Source organism: Cyprinodon variegatus, unplaced genomic scaffold (assembly GCF_000732505.1).
Source record: "Cyprinodon variegatus isolate N-32 unplaced genomic scaffold, C_variegatus-1.0 Scaffold826, whole genome shotgun sequence".
Classification (NCBI taxonomy): domain Eukaryota; kingdom Metazoa; phylum Chordata; class Actinopteri; order Cyprinodontiformes; family Cyprinodontidae; genus Cyprinodon; species Cyprinodon variegatus.
The window spans coordinates 109,827-127,324 of record NW_015151279.1 but is presented as its reverse complement, the minus strand read 5'-3'; the positions used below and the strand labels follow the sequence as shown (position 1 = coordinate 127,324).

The following is a 17,498-nucleotide window of genomic DNA, read 5'->3' as shown; positions in this document are numbered from 1 at the left end:
TACTGTAGCTTGACAAGGGTTAAATGGTCTTAAATATGTAGTTGATGAAGATGCTTAATGTGACTTCATTTCTTTGAAATATTTATCTGAATACTAGGGCTCCATCTTATCCAAAAAAAATGTATATACAACTCTTTACAAAAATTATGGAATCACCAGTGCCAGAGCATGGTCTTTCGCTTGTTTAATTTAGTTGAAATAAAGCAAATCACAGACATGACCTAAAACTACAGTCATTCTAAGTGGAAATGTTGTTGTCTTTAAGAGATACTATAGGAAATCAAGAAAAAACATTGCGGTAGTCAGTAACCTTGATCAAGCAGAGGGAAAATTTTAAATAACCCAATTCAGAGGAAAATATGGAACCTTGTAAACCGAAACAAGCAAAAGGACACCTCAACACATCACTAGTACGTTGTCTAAACACCTCTGGTGATGATAACAGCTTGCACTCTGATGCATGGACTTAATCATTTACAAACTGTAGTCTTCATCAATCCAGCCCCAATGTTGCCTGATTGCTTTTGCCGAATCATCTTTGCAGGTTGGAGCCTTATCATGGACCTTTTTTTTTCACCCTCCACCTCAGTTTCTTAATTGGGTCTAGATCTGGACTTTTTTCAGGCCATTACATTTAAATTACGTGGCTTTCTTTAAAGGAATATTTTCTTAGTTTTTGCTCTATAGCAAGATGCATTATCATCTTGAAAAAATATATCATCATCATCAAACATCCTTTCCTTCTATGGAATAAGGAAACTTCCAAAAATGTTAACATAAATGCAGGCATTTATTGAAGATGTAATGAAAGCCACCTCTCTAGTACCTTTACCAGAGATGTAGCCCCAATACCCCATATCATTAATGACTGTTAAAATTAGCATGCTTTATTTAACCTTCCCCATAAAAATGACTTGTTATACAAATTTTGGTCTATCACTAAAAATATATATATATATATATATATATATAAAAAAAAGGTTTTAAAATCATACTTATATTACACTTTCCTTCAGTCAATTTAAAGAACTAGGTTTAAAAGTTTTTTTTTTTTTAAATAAAAAGTTCCTCCATCATAGTAAATAGCAATTTGCCGACCAATCTGGTAACATGAGGACACAGTGTCCAGTAGGACCTCTTTCAAAACAGCTTTAAAACAATAGAAGCAGCAGTCAGCCAAAGAACCAACAGACCCAAATTGCTCATTCATTCAAAGCTAAATTTAGGCAGAGCCACATGTGTGCTTCTGCTCAGCACGCTTTATGGTCCTGCATGAGAATTACTGCTGTGTCATTTTATTTTCTGACTGGTGTTGAGTTGCAGCGGTTATTCAATCAGAACTCACCTCGGCTCCAGCAGGTCCAGCTGGCCCAACTGGTCCCTCATCACCCTGATGAAAAGAAAGTCGCTGAAGCTGAAATGAAAATACATTTCACACATATTTAACTCGTTTCCAGAATAAGTAAAAGCAACCCCACCTGAAGTCCAGGTGTTCCTTCTGGACCTGGTAAGCCTCTTGTCCCTTGCCTTCCCTGTTGAGGAAATATTGAGGGCATAAATTCACTTCATCACATCTGTTGAAATGGGCTCATGTTGCTTTACTAACCTTTGATCCCTCAGGGCCATTTTGTCCTGGTGGGCCAATATCACCTGGGAAGCCCTTTGAAAATCCCAGAAAATGAACATTAGGTGTATAACCACATAGCTGTGGAGTAACAAATACTGCATATATTTACTTCATTTTTCATTAAAGAAATAGAACATAAAAAATGCACCTCTGGGCCAAAAGGACCAGGCTTTCCATCAAGGCCTTTTTCTCCAGGTTTTCCCTAAGAAACGGCAAAGTAAGTATTTCATACCGGTCAGTTTTTATGTAATCAAATTTGTGTGTAAAACGTATATAATGTGGCATTGTGACTGAAATCTAATATCTAATCTAATATCTTCACTTTAAAAAAAATCATATTGCACCGATTTTACCCAATGGCATGACAAATCTTATAGTATAGGTAGTCAGAAAAGATTCAAGTATCTTTAGCTACAGAAATGGGTTCTCTATGAAGCTATTGTATGCATTATACCTGTTAGATATTCAAATGACAGAAATTATATATAAAAATGAATCTCCATACTTAAATGGTTCTAAGTAAAATTTGTTTTTTCTTTGCTGGTTGTTCTATCATGGCTGTGCTGTGCAGAAAATACCTGTGGTCCAGGATTTCCACGAGGACCTGGTAACCCAGGAGAGCCTCTGGTACCCTGAAAAATTAAGTTAATTTTAATGACAAGTACAATCATCAAATAAATGAGAGCAGCAGAAAGACCATTAAAGCAAACATTTAAAAAAAAGGAATGAAAATGGAATACTACAAACAAATTGAACACATTAATTCAGGGAAAAAATAAAGTAGTGCACTTAAAAAAGTGACTTTTTGGTGCAGTAAACTCTATTAGAGTATTCGTCATAATTTTTACTCTATATTTTTAAGCTTCAGTAAAACTGGAGTTTCTGAAGTAAAATGAAACCTTTTTTTATGTAATACATGAATTTTGGGCAGAGAGTAAGTTTTGCTAAAATTTCCTTATGATATTTAAACGTTTAATAGCAGTATGTACATAAACCTAAAAATACTACATAAAGTTGACTCTAAAAAGTGCCGTTTTGCAACACACGCACGGTGCATGTGCACTGTAGCTGCAGCAGAACTGATTCTGCTCCGACTCCAGACGTTACAGGATCACACACAGAGCAAGAGGTAGTCCCGACAACAGTTATTTTGGCAGGGTGCAACAGTACTGCAAAAGCCTGCTCACTGCTCATGGGATTGATATATGTCCTGAACTTGGCATACCCTCACATTTTGCGCTACACTTTTGAAGTCTTCCAAAATCTTTTCCTGGAGCTTTCTTCTGCTTGTCTAAGATTAAGTCTAAAATAGCAAGTCAAGAAGGTAAACACAGAAGTCTCTTTCCAAAATGACAATCTCTACCGTTTTCTACTTGAAGGCATTTCCAGGCCAGATAAGATACAAGTCCAGTGCTCCCAGTTTTCCTTCTAGAGGGAGGTTTCCAAAAGGTTTCTTTTGGTCATGATCTATGAGTAACCTATCTTATGACTTTAGAAAAGGATTGGAGCATACTGTAGACGGACCAGTTGTCAAGATATTTGCTTTTTTTTTATCACTTCCCCCTAAATTCATTTATCAAGGTTTGAGTGGGATCCATATTAAAAGTGTAATCATGCCCAAAAGGCTAAAATGGAGAAGGTAAAAAAAAAATATGTAAATAAATAAATAAATAAAACCCTGATAAGACTACAGCTGTACCTTCCAGTTTGAGTCCAAGGCTCCACCTCATGTTCGGTCCACTTCATAATCACATTCAACCATAAAAGTTCCATGCAAATCACCGCATGATTGTCATTGTGTGTTTAAATAAGTCAGTTGACCAATGTTATTTAATGTTAACCAATAGAAACCACAGCCAAGAGAGTGGAAAAAAACCCAACAACCTGCAGATAAACTGAGATGATTGTGTTACAGGCTGAAAGTCAAATAAATATATATTTGGTCGCCACCATACATGAAAGGAGAGAATATTAATGACACCTTAAGGGTCTGATGTAGACTGATAATATTAGCAAGGACATCCAGGCAGCATTGTGCTTATCGCTGATTGAAATTTTAAAATGTATGGATACATTCACAGAATTATTTTGTTCTTGGTTGTTAGCTGATAACCAGTCATTATCTTGGGTCAGGAAACATTGGTAATCACTAAAAATGTGTTCCCTCCTAGTTCTCCCATTTCCAAAGTCTCTGGCATAGTCAAATCATCATCCCACACCATTACGCATGGGTGATTTGGCGGTATTTAAATGTTAACAGCAATTCATGTGAACTGGGAAATGTGCAGACTTTGATTTTGAGTTTAAGCTGTTTTTTTTTGTAATAATTTGTCACAGGACCTGTCAGGGCCAACAGTATCACACTGTGGTTTCTGATCTGATAAACATAATCTATGATTAAAGCTACATATGAGGAGAAATTATGATGCAATTTGGCTTCAGTTCCCCTTAGTCAACATTTGTGTCACATATTTCCCCTTTCTCCAAAAAATAAGAGTCCATATAAATGGGGTCACAGTTGGCATTAGCATGTGCACATTTCTACACCAAGTTTGTTTTTGATAAACCACAACCTTTGTGAGGAAAGTGGCATATACAAGATTTAGGACATGTTTTGCATATATGCAAGCTTGATAAGTCAGACCCCAGGGCAGAGATCAAGTTATTGCTGACAAAGCCCAAAGACATCTGTCCATCTGATGTTTCATCCAACCACTGAAACATCAAAGTACTTCAATCTCTCCACTTGAGACAAAGACTGACCCCAGCCCAGCAGGATCAATTATAACCCCAGTAGTTCTACAGACAGAATCAACAGTGACGGATAATCTGCTAGCCATGAGTTTTCCAAACTGGACACCAGGCGACTATGGCTTGTAATGCTGTCTATACACATCTCAAACAGCACAAGGGGAAACCTGGACAGAGTCCAGCCCACACTGAGAATAAGTCCACATCAATGCTGAGACTGTGGACGAGCACATTGTCTGGGTATACAGGTACTGTATAGCCTTGAACAGAAGCCCAAATAGCCCACACTTGAAAAGATCCCAACAAATATGTAAAAAGGAAACTGTCATGGGCCTTTGCCAAATCCACAAAATATGTTAAGCAGACAACAAATTCTAATAAACCTGTCAGCAATTCAACAAGATTAAAGATTTTACCTGTTACATAGCAATGATGAAAATGTCCTTAACACATAAAGATGAAAAGACACTAAAACAACAATCTGCTTCTTTAAGGAGGATCATCTGCTGCCACATCAGTAGGACTTACCTTGTCCCCTTGGAATCCACACTCGCCTTGATCTCCAGTTAAGCCGACATCACCCTTTATTAAAAATATGCATTAATATTATAAATGTTCAATAAGATGTGTATTACAGCACTTTTTAGTTTAGGTTGATCAGAATTTACATTACTATTCATATTTTATAACATCTAACTAATTGGTAACATGTTAACAATATCATGAAAAACACAGATGCAGATCACCTTATCACCTTTCAGTCCTGCTTCTCCTTGATTTCCAGGTAATCCCTAAAAAAAATATCAACTATAAAATCAAAATGATTTAGTTTATTAAATATCCACATAGTTTGATTCTTAAACTAAGAATAATCAGTATATTTTGTATACGGAATTAGCAACCATTCCAAGACTGTCATAATGTAAGGTATTTGTATTGGTGTTAGATACAGCCAAACAGAAAAAAAAACAGATAAAAAAGTAAGAATAACCTTGAGTCCTGGAAGCCCCGGTAACCCCATCATGCCACCAAGGCCCATGTCTCCCTGTACCCAAAACCACATTTAAAACAAAACCTTCACATTCATAAATAGTGGAAAAATATCAAAATGTGCATAAAAAAATAATAAAATGTTTGGAATTATCTCAGAAACCAGTCTTGCTTGAAAATGTAACTTGATGGTTTTTGGCACTTTTGCCGAAGTTTTCAATCGTTTTTACTATCTCCCCCTCTTGTAATCAATAGAAAAGATGAAAGTATTGATCATGTCACGACAGCTAAAACCCTAAACACTCTTTTTTTTTAATAACCTGCTGCAAATGATACTTTATGTCAACACTTACAATAAGCCCATGGACTCCACATGGACCAGGAGCTCCCAGTTCACCCTGAGACAAGAAGCAGGAAATAGGATTTAGCAGAAATAAAAGCATCTGATCATGATGATAGGTAAAAACTACCTCTTTCTACTCTAGTAATATTTTGTTTAGCAGCTTTTAAACCATTGACCCTTTAAACCATATTAACCATTAACTCTGTATAGGGCTAGTTATTGCTTTTGGTTAGTGAGGTCTAGAAGCAACAGCCATTCAGTCAAGATACTACTACGTTGCTGGACATGTCATCTTGGCATTTGACTAATAAAATGAGTCCTTGGATTATATGTTACCTACAGTTAATTCAGCTTAAAAAGAAGTTAATAAGTTAAGAAAAATGGTAAAAACCTAATTGAAAAGTTAACAAGTTATGTTAAAAGTTATTAAGCAAAGTTAAAAAGTAAAAAAAAATCTAAGTGCCTGTGTCAGCATTAATGTTCTATGGTTATCTTTTAACAAAAAAAAAAAAGATTTCTTTTACTCTGAGCGTTTGCCTTGAGTCTCTAATAGAATAACTATATTTTTTTTTTTCATTTTTACATATTAGGGCAAGTTACCTTTTATTGTTAATACCCTGACCTTGATTTTTGCAATAAAACACATACATAATTTTTTAATGTTACAAAGGTAATATTTTGGATTTCAAAAAGCATTTCATTGAGTGCCTTACAAAGGGTTAAAGATGACTCTAAATCTGACTGCAGTATACCACGGTTCCTCATAAATTCAATTCAGTTGAGTTTATTTATATAGGGACAATTCACAACACACATCATCTCATGGCACTTTACAGAGACAGTTCAACCAGATCATACAGTCGAAATCTCAGGTCCGCGGATGTGTGGCTGTAAAACAGGCTGAAATCATTACACTTCCTCTACCATGCTTTGGGGGTTACGATGATGTGTTTGTGCCAAGATGTGGATTTACTTTTTTTTCCTAAATTAAATGTTTATACTGGCAAATATTTCTAAATTTGTCAAAATTACATTGCTCCATAAGTGTAGAGGTTCATTAAAATAAACTGTGCAAACCCAAGTTAAAAAGCTGAATACTGTCTCAAACCAGCTTTATTTAGTCTTTATGTATCTTTTCTATTCTGACTTGAATTGTGTTAAATAATTACTCCCAGTGATAATACTGTTACTTATTTTAGAGTTGAACTTACATGTAAATAATTCTGATTATGTCCCACAATAAAAACCCTTGAATTAAATGAGTGCACTTTATTTTTATGCTGAAAGTGGGTCTATATTTCAAACCTGTATTGAAGCATTCAGCATTTTTTGTATTTTTTATGATAAATGCTGTTTTTCTTCACCTCTGATGACCCGAATAAAAACTCTCCCATGACTGCGTTTAGCTTTTCATGGGACAGATTTAGCCTCTGAGACAAAGAGGCTTTTTGTCCAAACGATCTAAACCCAAATGCCGCTTGCCCCCATCTACACTAAAGGTTTCCTATAGGGGAGAAATGGAGGGTGCAGCATATAGCATAGTGTGGCCTTCAAATCGCCTCCTTGGGTCTCTCTGCGAATGAAACAACATGACTCAGGCCAAATGAAAAATCCCTTCTTCCCACTGCAGGGAGAGGAAATGTAGCCTCCAGCTGACTGTTGGAGGTCAGGAAATCTTTAATCTAACACTGACTCTGTCATTCACAAGCAGATAGGGTCAAACTTGGAAAAGAGAAGCAGTAAGTCATACGGGTGCTGCTGACCTTACATAAGCATGGATCATGACGGGTGTGTGGAAAAACTGCAGGGAATTGCTTTATAGTCTTGCCTAAAATGGTCCTGCTGTAATGGAATATGCAAAAAGCTTAGACCTCTGCATCTCCCAGTGAGTATGCAGCAGTTTATTTACAGCTATAGTGAAAGAGATAAGAACTGCTGTTGTTTTTTTTTTTTTTTATGGAATTTGCTAAATAAAGTATACAATCTAATCAGCAATTGTTGAAATCAAATGAAATGTCTTCCCAGTGTAATTTAGCTTTTTTAAAGGTATAGTGGAGAATTTTTTGTGAATTTTTTAAAAGACCCGCCCTCTCTACTTAAAAAATAAATGCACATGCACAACCCTGTACCCGCTCCCGAGAGGGAACGCCTATTTAACGCATGCGAGAGCGTGCACAAGCCTGTTTCTCCTTGTGCCCGCCCTGTTTAAAAGTTGCTGTTTGCATCACTCATACAAGCTGACTTTCCAAAAGAAGATTTTTCAACTGTGTCGGACTCACAACCGGTGAGTGAAAATGGGGACGAGCACGTAGGACTTATTTAAGTAAACAATATCACCAGTATGATTGATAATTAGGAGGACCACTTATTTGATGATCCACACAGAAATAGAACATCCTCCACTTTACCTTTGAAGGGGATATTTCATTTGAAAAAAGTTCCACTTACTGGGTTCCCATCAGGTCCGGGGGGGCCCCGTTCTCCAGGGTCACCAGAAAACCCCTGAGAACAAAATGTAAGCAAGCAAACTTGTAAGCTGACCGGAAAGGAAAATGTGCGACATTACAATAATTAAACACTACAGCTGCTGTTCTGATTAATAAAGGTATTAGAGTAGGATAGATTTGCCAGGTAAGGGATTACACCAAACATTGGGGATCAACAAAGTGGCTCCCAAAACAGAAGTTTGCATATATAAGCCAAGCAAACCCCGTTAAGTATTCTCCCAGTGCTTTCATTTTTTGAGGACCGCAAGGAAAATCTGAGGCTAAGTGTTTTCAAACGACAAGTGTTGATGTGTGTGCACGGCCCCTAGAGCAAAACCCTCAGGACTTGCCTGAATGGATGAACAAAGCTGCTTTCGACCAGAAACTGCTGAGTGTGCCTTTTCATTTTTTTACTTCTTAGTTGTGTGACTTTTACAATAGGAACAGAACAAGAGGTGTATGAAGCGGCCACGGGGCCATGTGCCTGTCACTATCCCAAGGTCAACCTGCCACACTTCATGGATAAACACTTGGCTAGAGAAAGGTAGGGCTGTGGGACATATATGACAGATGGCAGAAATAAGGAGGTCTCCCTCAATCTCTGTCTGCAGACTGAGAGGAATAGATTTTGTGTAATGGGATGCCAGATGAGAATGTCTTAGCTGCATCGTTACTTAGACAAATTAATGAAGAATTATGGGATCTGTGTGATCATTATTGATATTCAACTGGGTTTGGGAAGGTGAAAATCGTTTTTATTCAAATTATTCACCTTAGCAACCACAGGTTTTGCGTAAAGGTCAAGCATTACGTTTCACATGTATGTGAAAGAAAAGAAGATCATTGTTACTGGATTTGTATTAACCCTACCACCACCCACCAACACAAGACCCAAAATGAAATACCTTTAGAAATCATCTGATTAGTACATAGAGACTACCTGTGTGTGATTTAATATCAGACCACAACAGTAATGAAACAGTTTCATAAAGGCTGAAGACAACTTCAAAGCAGCATTAGTTTATAAAACAAAATGATCAGGCCCATTTAGTGAACTAAACTGAATAACACAGACATCATATGAGACATATGAGAGAATCAGCCAAGAAACACATTAGCTGTTTCTCAATATGTGTACTTGTGCGTTCTAATGTCTAATGTGCTTGTGTGCTCATGAACCTCACCCTCAGCCCAAGCACTGTTCCAGTTCACAAGAACACAAGACAGACAAAGTACCTGGATGTTGTTCTGGCCCCTCCCTCTTCACCCAGTATGCATCAGAGCAGACTGTTCTCAAGATTGACAGCTGTCCCAGCATGCACCGCGGTAGCAGCCGCTTCCAGTGGAGCGCTCACAGAGCTCTGAGTATTAAGTTAAAAGTTCACTTTTCTGTTGCCGTTTTCTTTTATAAATGTAAGTTTTAAGATCATTTGAGGACTGTGGCAACCAGCGGAGATCCGAGGCTAACCACAGCAGGGCTGACGTTAGCCCTTCTGCAGCAGCCCTCTATCTGCATAGCTGTGTATGAAGTACCGCTGGTTCTGATGGTGATTTTTTTTATTTAATTTGACAAAATGTTCATTTGATTTGTGTTTATCCTACTGTGATAATTAATATCCCCCCACCAAATGAAAAAGGTAAGAATCTATTATTATCTAGAGACTGTTAAAAACGGGAGGTGAAATGCAGCTCTAGACGAGCCGAGCATGTGGTGACATCACAAGCATGTTTCTGTTCCAATTGACCCATATTTATTCTGCATGTTCCCGTTCTCCCCAATTCCATACTTTTCTGTGTTCTTATCAAGAACATACTTAGCGAGAACACAAGTCCGTACTCGCATTCTTATGAAATGAGAAACGGCCATTATAACTCTGGTAGAGCTGCAGTGATACATATCTAAGGTGGAACTGTTAGTCATGGACTCAGTAGATATGACCTTTATGGATTGTAAAGAAAGAAACTATAATAATTAATCTTCTCATTTTAACTGGCATATATGGGGAAGGGGGTGAGACCAAAGTAACATCCCACATGAAAAACTATTATATATTTGTCAGAGAAAAACTAAAGCCTTTTTACTTCACAAATAGAAATGGAGGAAGTCATGATTGACTGTCATTGACTGGCATATTAACCTAGAGGACAATAAACATAGAGGACCCTAAACATAGAGACAGAGCTGCAATGCAGGTATTTTGAGCATAGTAATGTAATGTGTTAGAGTGGGTGACTTTCCAGCCAGTTAAAACTTATTATCTTATAAACTTCTTATCTTATAAACTGTGTATAAAAGACTTATAAATTACTATTCACAGATGCTTCTGGCAATATGACTCAGTTTTAACTTACTTTGCTAGCACAGACGTCATATGCATGATTAGACACATTTTCTTAAAGACTTAGAAAAGTTAGAGGAATTGGTGGCAGACAAATTTAGTATAAAAAATAGAAATGTTCTTGGTCATAGTGTTATAACATAATGAAAAAACTATGATGGGAATGAATACTTTTGCAAAGCACTTTTTATGGTGATTCCTAAGTAATACATTTAAAACTGGGTGGAGGATGTGTTGAAGCAACATCTTGAATTTCCCTTTTTCCCCTTATAATAACATTTATTTTGCTGCGTAAAACAAATTTCCATTTCTTTCTGTTTTATTTTCCACTTTACCACTCAGACAAGAAAGAAATTGAGAATAGCAGACCTCACTTTTCACTAAGGAGGGAGAGAAATGGCAAACTCACAGCTCGGTGATTACATGCATACTTTTCAACCTCAAGATGTGTCACAGACCATAATTGCATAACAGTGTTAAGTAATCAGTTACATCCAGACAGAGCATGGGAAGTAGTCAGTTTCTACATGTGTCCAGCAAAAAAAAAAAAAAAAAGTTTTTTTTATTTTCTGTGTTAGTCTGCAATAATCGGGAGCTTGCTTTCAGGCATCAATGATATCACACTTCCGTCATCTGCGGTTAAAGGCTCCATAGAGTCAAACCCAAGAGTTACACATTGCCATATCTTTATAACAAAGCCCACAGAAGCCCATTAATAAGCACAATGTCAAAGTATGAACATTCCTTCTTAGTGAAAAACACAGCACATCAATCAAAGAAATCCACTTAAAATCTTAAAACTCAGCAAGAAAGGTGACAAACTCTAGAGACATGAACGACCAAGGTCCAGGATACTATTCAGAGTTCATTTCTTGCCAAGAAAAACAAAATCTAGCTGAAAACCTTCATAAAAAGGGTTACCTCGTTTGAGCTAATTAAGATGTCTGAAGATTACCATATATGTAATTTATGGTTACAGAGTGCAGGGGGGCTGAATAAAATTAGAGGCTTTTAAAGGATGCTCTGCATTTTATTTGGGGTTATCAAAGTAAAAAAAGGTTGAATTACAAAAGGAGCTACTTACGGTTGTACTTTATTCTTTAGGACTATCAGACTAAACAGAGTTATCTGACTTTTAAAGTTTCACTGCATATTATCCAGGAATGATTAGGTGACTCCTACAGATGGCACTACTTTATATTTTAGAGCAGGGGTCTTCAACACCATCCAGGCCAGAGACCCAAACTGATGGTGAGATGGAGCGCAGAGGCTCTGTAACCATTGTCGCGCACCTCAAAAAAATCCTAACTACAGGTAGGTAGGTCGAAAACCCGTGTAGACCTCAAGCGGAAGTGCGCAAATAAAAAACAGCTATGATTGGTCCTTGGTATGCCTTTCCGGCTGTCTGTGTGGTCGTCCTTCCCGATTTGGTGCCGAGACGCGCCATTTTTAAAAACCAAGGAGTAATAACAACAATGGATAACCACAACGAAAGGTTAATCGAGGAGGTTAGGATGTACAACCACTTGTACGATGCCTCAGACATGTTGTTTTGGAAAATAAACACTCCCGTCGGCACCGCCAAAGAAGTTCTCGTGACCCTCCTCCGAAGTTCTCGTGAGTTCTCGAATAGGCTCCCCCTTGCGCTTTGGCGGGAAACTGCTGTGCGTCCCTAGAAAATCCAGACCGATGTTGCAGAAGCATACCAGCAAAACTGGTTCATGACCAGACGCAAGCGACATTTGATGTGTGCGGTTGCAGAAGTATAATAGGTCCTTAAGTGTAAAGAAGCCTAAACAAAAATGTGAACCACATGTTAAAAATATCCTTTTCATGCTACTAAATAATTATTGATCCATCTCTCTTGGCTACAAAAAATCAATCAATTTGTAGTTGTAATCTGAGAAAATGCAATAAATTCAGAAGGTATGAGTACTTTTGCAAGAAACGATTTATAGGACTCCTCAAAATGCTCACATTTCCCACAACAATCCAATGCATTATGTGCTGCTCAGGAAATTTTTTCAAAAGCCATTGGAGATTTTACATAAAGTTAACTTTTGAAATACTCTACAGTGTCATTGTTTTACATTCATAATAAGTATGTTGAGAGAAAACTTTACCGGCCTACCCATCTTGCCCTTCTTCCCATGCAAACCAGGAATTCCCTATAAATGAGACAAAACACAGCATGATAACCTTAAAGGGGCAACAAGAATGACAAATCTTAACACTACATAAAATTGTCATTTTTTATATTACAAAAATTAAATTGACAATGAAGACACATCCATGACACATTTCCCCACTGCTTTCAGTAATTCTGTCATTATTTCCATCTGGCAAAGAAAAAAAAAAACTGACAAAGTCCAGTTGTTTTGATTTAATGGTTTGGAGGTTGACGGTGATTTGATTTATAGTTGGTTTTCTTTAAATATAGATCCATCTTCTACACTCAAGCATTATCCATGACTGTATGTGGGTTGTGGTGTTAGTTCTGATCCAAACACTATTTAAAGAATACTAGTTCTGAGGACGTCTGCCTCAAGTATCTCATTACAGAAAAAAGTTAAATGTATTTCTATTTCATAATTTGGTCTAAGGACTGTCACAACATAACCCTGTATGCAAGACACTCTCACAGCCACTAATACTTACTCTCTCCCCATCAGGACCAGGAAAGCCAAAAAGCCCTGGGATGCCAATGTGACCCTGGAGGGATGAATAAAATATGGAACAGCGTAATAGAAAAAGCACACATAAATGAAATGAAAAAAGCAATAGGATGATAAAAAGGACACAGTGAAAATGAGAAAAAGATGGTGACATTGTTCAGATGGATGATATGGCAGACCAGCAAACAGATTTCTCTGCCATCTGTTACAGTTCTGCCAGGTTTTTGTTACAGAAGATTTAAGGAGCCAGGCCTTGAAGTAAGTGTATATGCCCATGGACTGCATGGTGCTGGCTTCCACGATGTAGTCCAAGGGCACATACCCTCGCATCAGGGATCTCTGAAGATCTTTGTCCAAAACCTGACCATCAGCAATGGAAAAAGCATTTGATTGAAAGCCTTGAAGATTAAAATAGTTTTACTATCTACTGTCTTTACCAATAAAACTATATATAATTTTCTAAAATCCTATTAGTACCACAATAAATTTGCAACATAAAATTCACCCTGTTGAATAGTATTCTGTCTTGAACCATCAACACCTTTCAGAAATGCAGACCTGCACACAAGCATATCAACCAGATACAGTGTTTAACATGTTGGCTAAAAATTTCCTGTTAGGTCTTAACTAATCAGAACACCTTTCATATCCTCCATCCTACAGTACAAGCAAACTGCAGTAATGTGTTATGGATTTCTTCCAACATTGGCTTTCCTCTTGCCACCTTTCCACAAATGTGTGGAGTAAATGGATTGCATCTTTACTGATTCTCCCCTCCCAGCAGAGGACGTTTACAACTGGCCCAGACTTAACCTTGGCCTGTTGGCTGCTGTTTCTTTCTAGTGTTGCCCTTACATGGCCTTTCAGTTTAGGCAAACCACAATGTTTTCGTAGGTTTGCAGCTGTGCAATGGTCTTTTGGCCTTTAGATTATGGACTAAACACAGAGCTATGAAAAACTTGTTGTGATATTGTTTTACAGCTTTACCCTGCCTTAGCCCGCCCCTCAACTAATAATGCCTGACCTGTCTGTTTTTTTCATCACACTGCTTTTGGTGTTCTCTAGAGATATAATACAATATAATATACTGCACAACACTTTGAGAGGTTTTAATTGTACATTGCAAAAAAAATGAAATCTAACTGAGTTAACTTCTCTTCAAATAATGCATTGTTTCATGAATTGAACAGGTAAGTGAAACAGCCTACCAGTGGAATACTGTATGACAATTTACATTTAAAATAAGAAAAATAAACAACTGCATTGTCCTATTTCACTGTATAATATCAAATTATCCTATTTTTAAGATAGTAATTCCATTGGCAAATTGTTTTATTGATATTCTCAGATTAAAGGGAAAAAAAACTTATTTAAAATTTCTTTGCTCAGTTTCTTTGCAGTGAAAGTTTACAATGAGATATTCGTCACATATCAAATTAGGAGAAAGTTAAAATGGTGTGATTTTTAACAAGGCTTTGTGTCGTTTATGAATCTGTAGGTTTGTGTAGCTACACTGGTTACACGGGCATGCAGAGGATTTATTGGCTTATTCAAATCAGACATGCAAATTTCATCAAGTACAAACAAAGGATCTGTTATGTAGCTATTGGCTTTGTGGCGTTATTCAGTCAAGATCAAAACACAATTCTACATAGTTTGTATTAAACATCAAAACAAAAACAAAGGAAATCCTTTTAGTATCTACTTACACAGACACCCTTTGGTCCTATTCTTCCTACGGGCCCTGGAAAACCCTGAAATGTAATATAAAAAAAAGATATTTTTGTCAAACAGTGAAAGAGCTTCAACTATTGAGAGAAAAATAAATGTAGATCAAATTATGCCTGGGAATACATGAGAAAAGGAACACTACCTACAACAGAGTTAAACTTTCTCTCCTTGAAAATAAAAATGTGCACACTTAGCTCAGTATATATTCCATTGCAGACAGCTTTATCTTTATAACCATAAAGTCAAAGTTCTTCAGGATCTGCAAATGGTAGGGGGTGCTAAAAGCTAATTTATTACACATCTCTGAGCATCTACAGGATCTGAATTCTGACATAGAGAGCACTCTGAAGCAGAAGGCACAGAGACTTGCATGGAAACTCTATTATATCCTAAACACATGAGAGCTCTAAAATTAGCAGGCATATAATAGATTTTTTTTTTTTATTTAAACTTAAAGCTGAATAGGACATAATTTTAAATGTAAAGAGACTGTATAGCTGTTATATTAATGACTTTACCAAGAACTGGGACAGGAGATGACGTCCACAACTCAGAGGGACAGAGGAAACTTGATTGTACTCAGAGAGATGTGCTATTACTCACACTTTTATTACTGTCTTTCCTTCAGGGTAAAACTTTCTTTGAAAACCTTTGACATCATTTTTTAAGAAGTCCAAGAGTTTTCACTCATGTCATGCTCAACACCTTTTTCATTAAATTCTCTTATTCCATTAAATTAAATGCTGGAAATATATATATTGTTTCAAAGTTGCTGTATTAACACATTTAACACATTTCATAATTTTGTTTTAATTTCACTAATAAAGTGATACATTTAAAGCTTTTATTTTTTAGTATTTACACTTTTTCACTCTTATATATATATTTACCTTTTTAACCAAATTAAAGAACAAAAAGGGATGCTTTAGAAAATAAACAACAATAGATAAAATGCTGTCAATTTCTTTCTTGTTTCTTTCTACACTGTGTGTGAGCGAAAGTGTTGGAGTGTGTGCTTGGCCCTGCTCAATCAGCACCGCAACGCTAGATTTACTGCACCTGCCTGCCAGGATAGCCTTTGGCCCCAGGCTTTCCATCATCTCCCTGCTCACCCTGTAGAAACAAAGACAGCACAAAATTCAGAGCTAGAAGTGGACAGGGATCAAGGAGGGAAACAAAAAGAAGAAGAGCTAGTTGATTGGAGGAGGAGCTAACTTGTTTCTGAAAATAAAAGGTGCAGATAGCTTTTTCATAACTTCAGTACTAAAAGACATTAAGATAGAAAAAAAGATTTGAAGATGACTAACCATGTATTCATGTAGCAGGCCTACTATCTGTCAGTTGCATATATATACAATAAAGACTATTTGTTTAGTCAAGTCAATAAAGTCTAAGAGGCACCACAACAAAGATCACCATTGAAAATATTTGATATGACAGAAAGTGAGATTACATTGTGGTCAAGTCATAAACTGGCACAACTACTGTGGGACCAGTTTAGCTCTCACACAAAATTGTCAATGCACATAAGAAGCAATGAGTCATTCCTTCCTTGTGGTAAGACCAAAGTAAATGCATCCCTCTGGGAGGAATGTTTTATATCATATATTGTTTATAAGAAAGTCTTTAAGTTCATTAGTGAAGGCATGCAACCAATTATAGGCTGTTCATACTGTATACTTACAGCTAACCACATTTATGACATACTGTGCGCAGCCAACACTTATGTCTCTGCAGTTCCAGTGGCCTTTTAAAATGGCATAAATCATGCATTTAGAGGCACACATTTCTGACGTATCAAATGGAAGAAATAAGAACATGTATACCACAAAAGATTTAATCACTGGGAAAAAAAAACTGGTAATAATTTAACATATGACTCAGAAAAGGCTGCTCAGTGGGGCAGTGGGTAGCACTGCTTCCTTGCAGACAGGAGGTTTTGGGTTCAATTCCCGGCCGAGGGTATTTCTGCATGGAGTTTGCAAGTTCTCCCTGAGCATGTCTGGGTTGTCTCTGGTTACCCCAGCTTCATCCCAAAGTCCAAAAACATGACATGTTAGGTGAATTGGCTTCTCTAAATTCTCCTTATGTGTGCATGAATGGTTGTTTGTCCTGTTTGCCTCTGTGTTACCCTGCGATTGACTGGCGACCTGTTGAGGGTGTACCCCACCTCTCGCCCATAGACAGCTGGAGATAGGCACCAGCACCCGTCGCAACCCCACTTGGGATAAGTGTGATGAAAATGGGTGGAGAAAAGTGACCTCTTAGTTTCAGGGGGGGGGGGAAATCATTTCAACATTAAAGTTCTGCCCCTTACCTGAATGTTCTGAAAATGTGCCTATTTCAAGACATGTAAAAGGTGCCTTCTTTATTAGCATTGAAGATCCTTTTATATGTTTTTTTTTCATTAGCATTTGCTGTTGCTCTAAAGCAGGGGTGTCAAAGTCGTTCCAGAAAGGGCCGTGTGGCTGCTGGTTTTCTTTCCACCCAAGCAATAGCACACCAGACTCCATTCATCCCATCAAGTCATCAGGTTAAGGCCCCGTCCACACGAAG

At 37.2% G+C, this 17,498-nt stretch overlaps 1 protein-coding gene across 1 annotated transcript in view; it reads right to left on the bottom strand.

Annotated features, from left to right (window-relative positions):
- The window catches only part of LOC107098960 (collagen alpha-1(XXVII) chain B-like), a 110,037-nt gene that overhangs the window by 41,519 nt on the left and 51,020 nt on the right, over window positions 1–17,498 (bottom strand). Inside the window, exons 9-22 of the mRNA XM_015396869.1 lie at window positions 16,002–16,055; window positions 14,921–14,965; window positions 13,195–13,248; window positions 12,660–12,704; window positions 8,160–8,213; window positions 5,722–5,766; window positions 5,370–5,423; window positions 5,125–5,169; window positions 4,907–4,960; window positions 2,206–2,259; window positions 1,776–1,829; window positions 1,607–1,660; window positions 1,479–1,532; window positions 1,346–1,414 (exon numbers count right to left, since the gene is read on the bottom strand). Coding sequence (XP_015252355.1) covers window positions 1,346–1,414; window positions 1,479–1,532; window positions 1,607–1,660; window positions 1,776–1,829; window positions 2,206–2,259; window positions 4,907–4,960; window positions 5,125–5,169; window positions 5,370–5,423; window positions 5,722–5,766; window positions 8,160–8,213; window positions 12,660–12,704; window positions 13,195–13,248; window positions 14,921–14,965; window positions 16,002–16,055 — 735 coding nt within the window. The remainder of the gene's footprint in view (window positions 1–1,345; window positions 1,415–1,478; window positions 1,533–1,606; window positions 1,661–1,775; window positions 1,830–2,205; window positions 2,260–4,906; window positions 4,961–5,124; window positions 5,170–5,369; window positions 5,424–5,721; window positions 5,767–8,159; window positions 8,214–12,659; window positions 12,705–13,194; window positions 13,249–14,920; window positions 14,966–16,001; window positions 16,056–17,498) is intronic.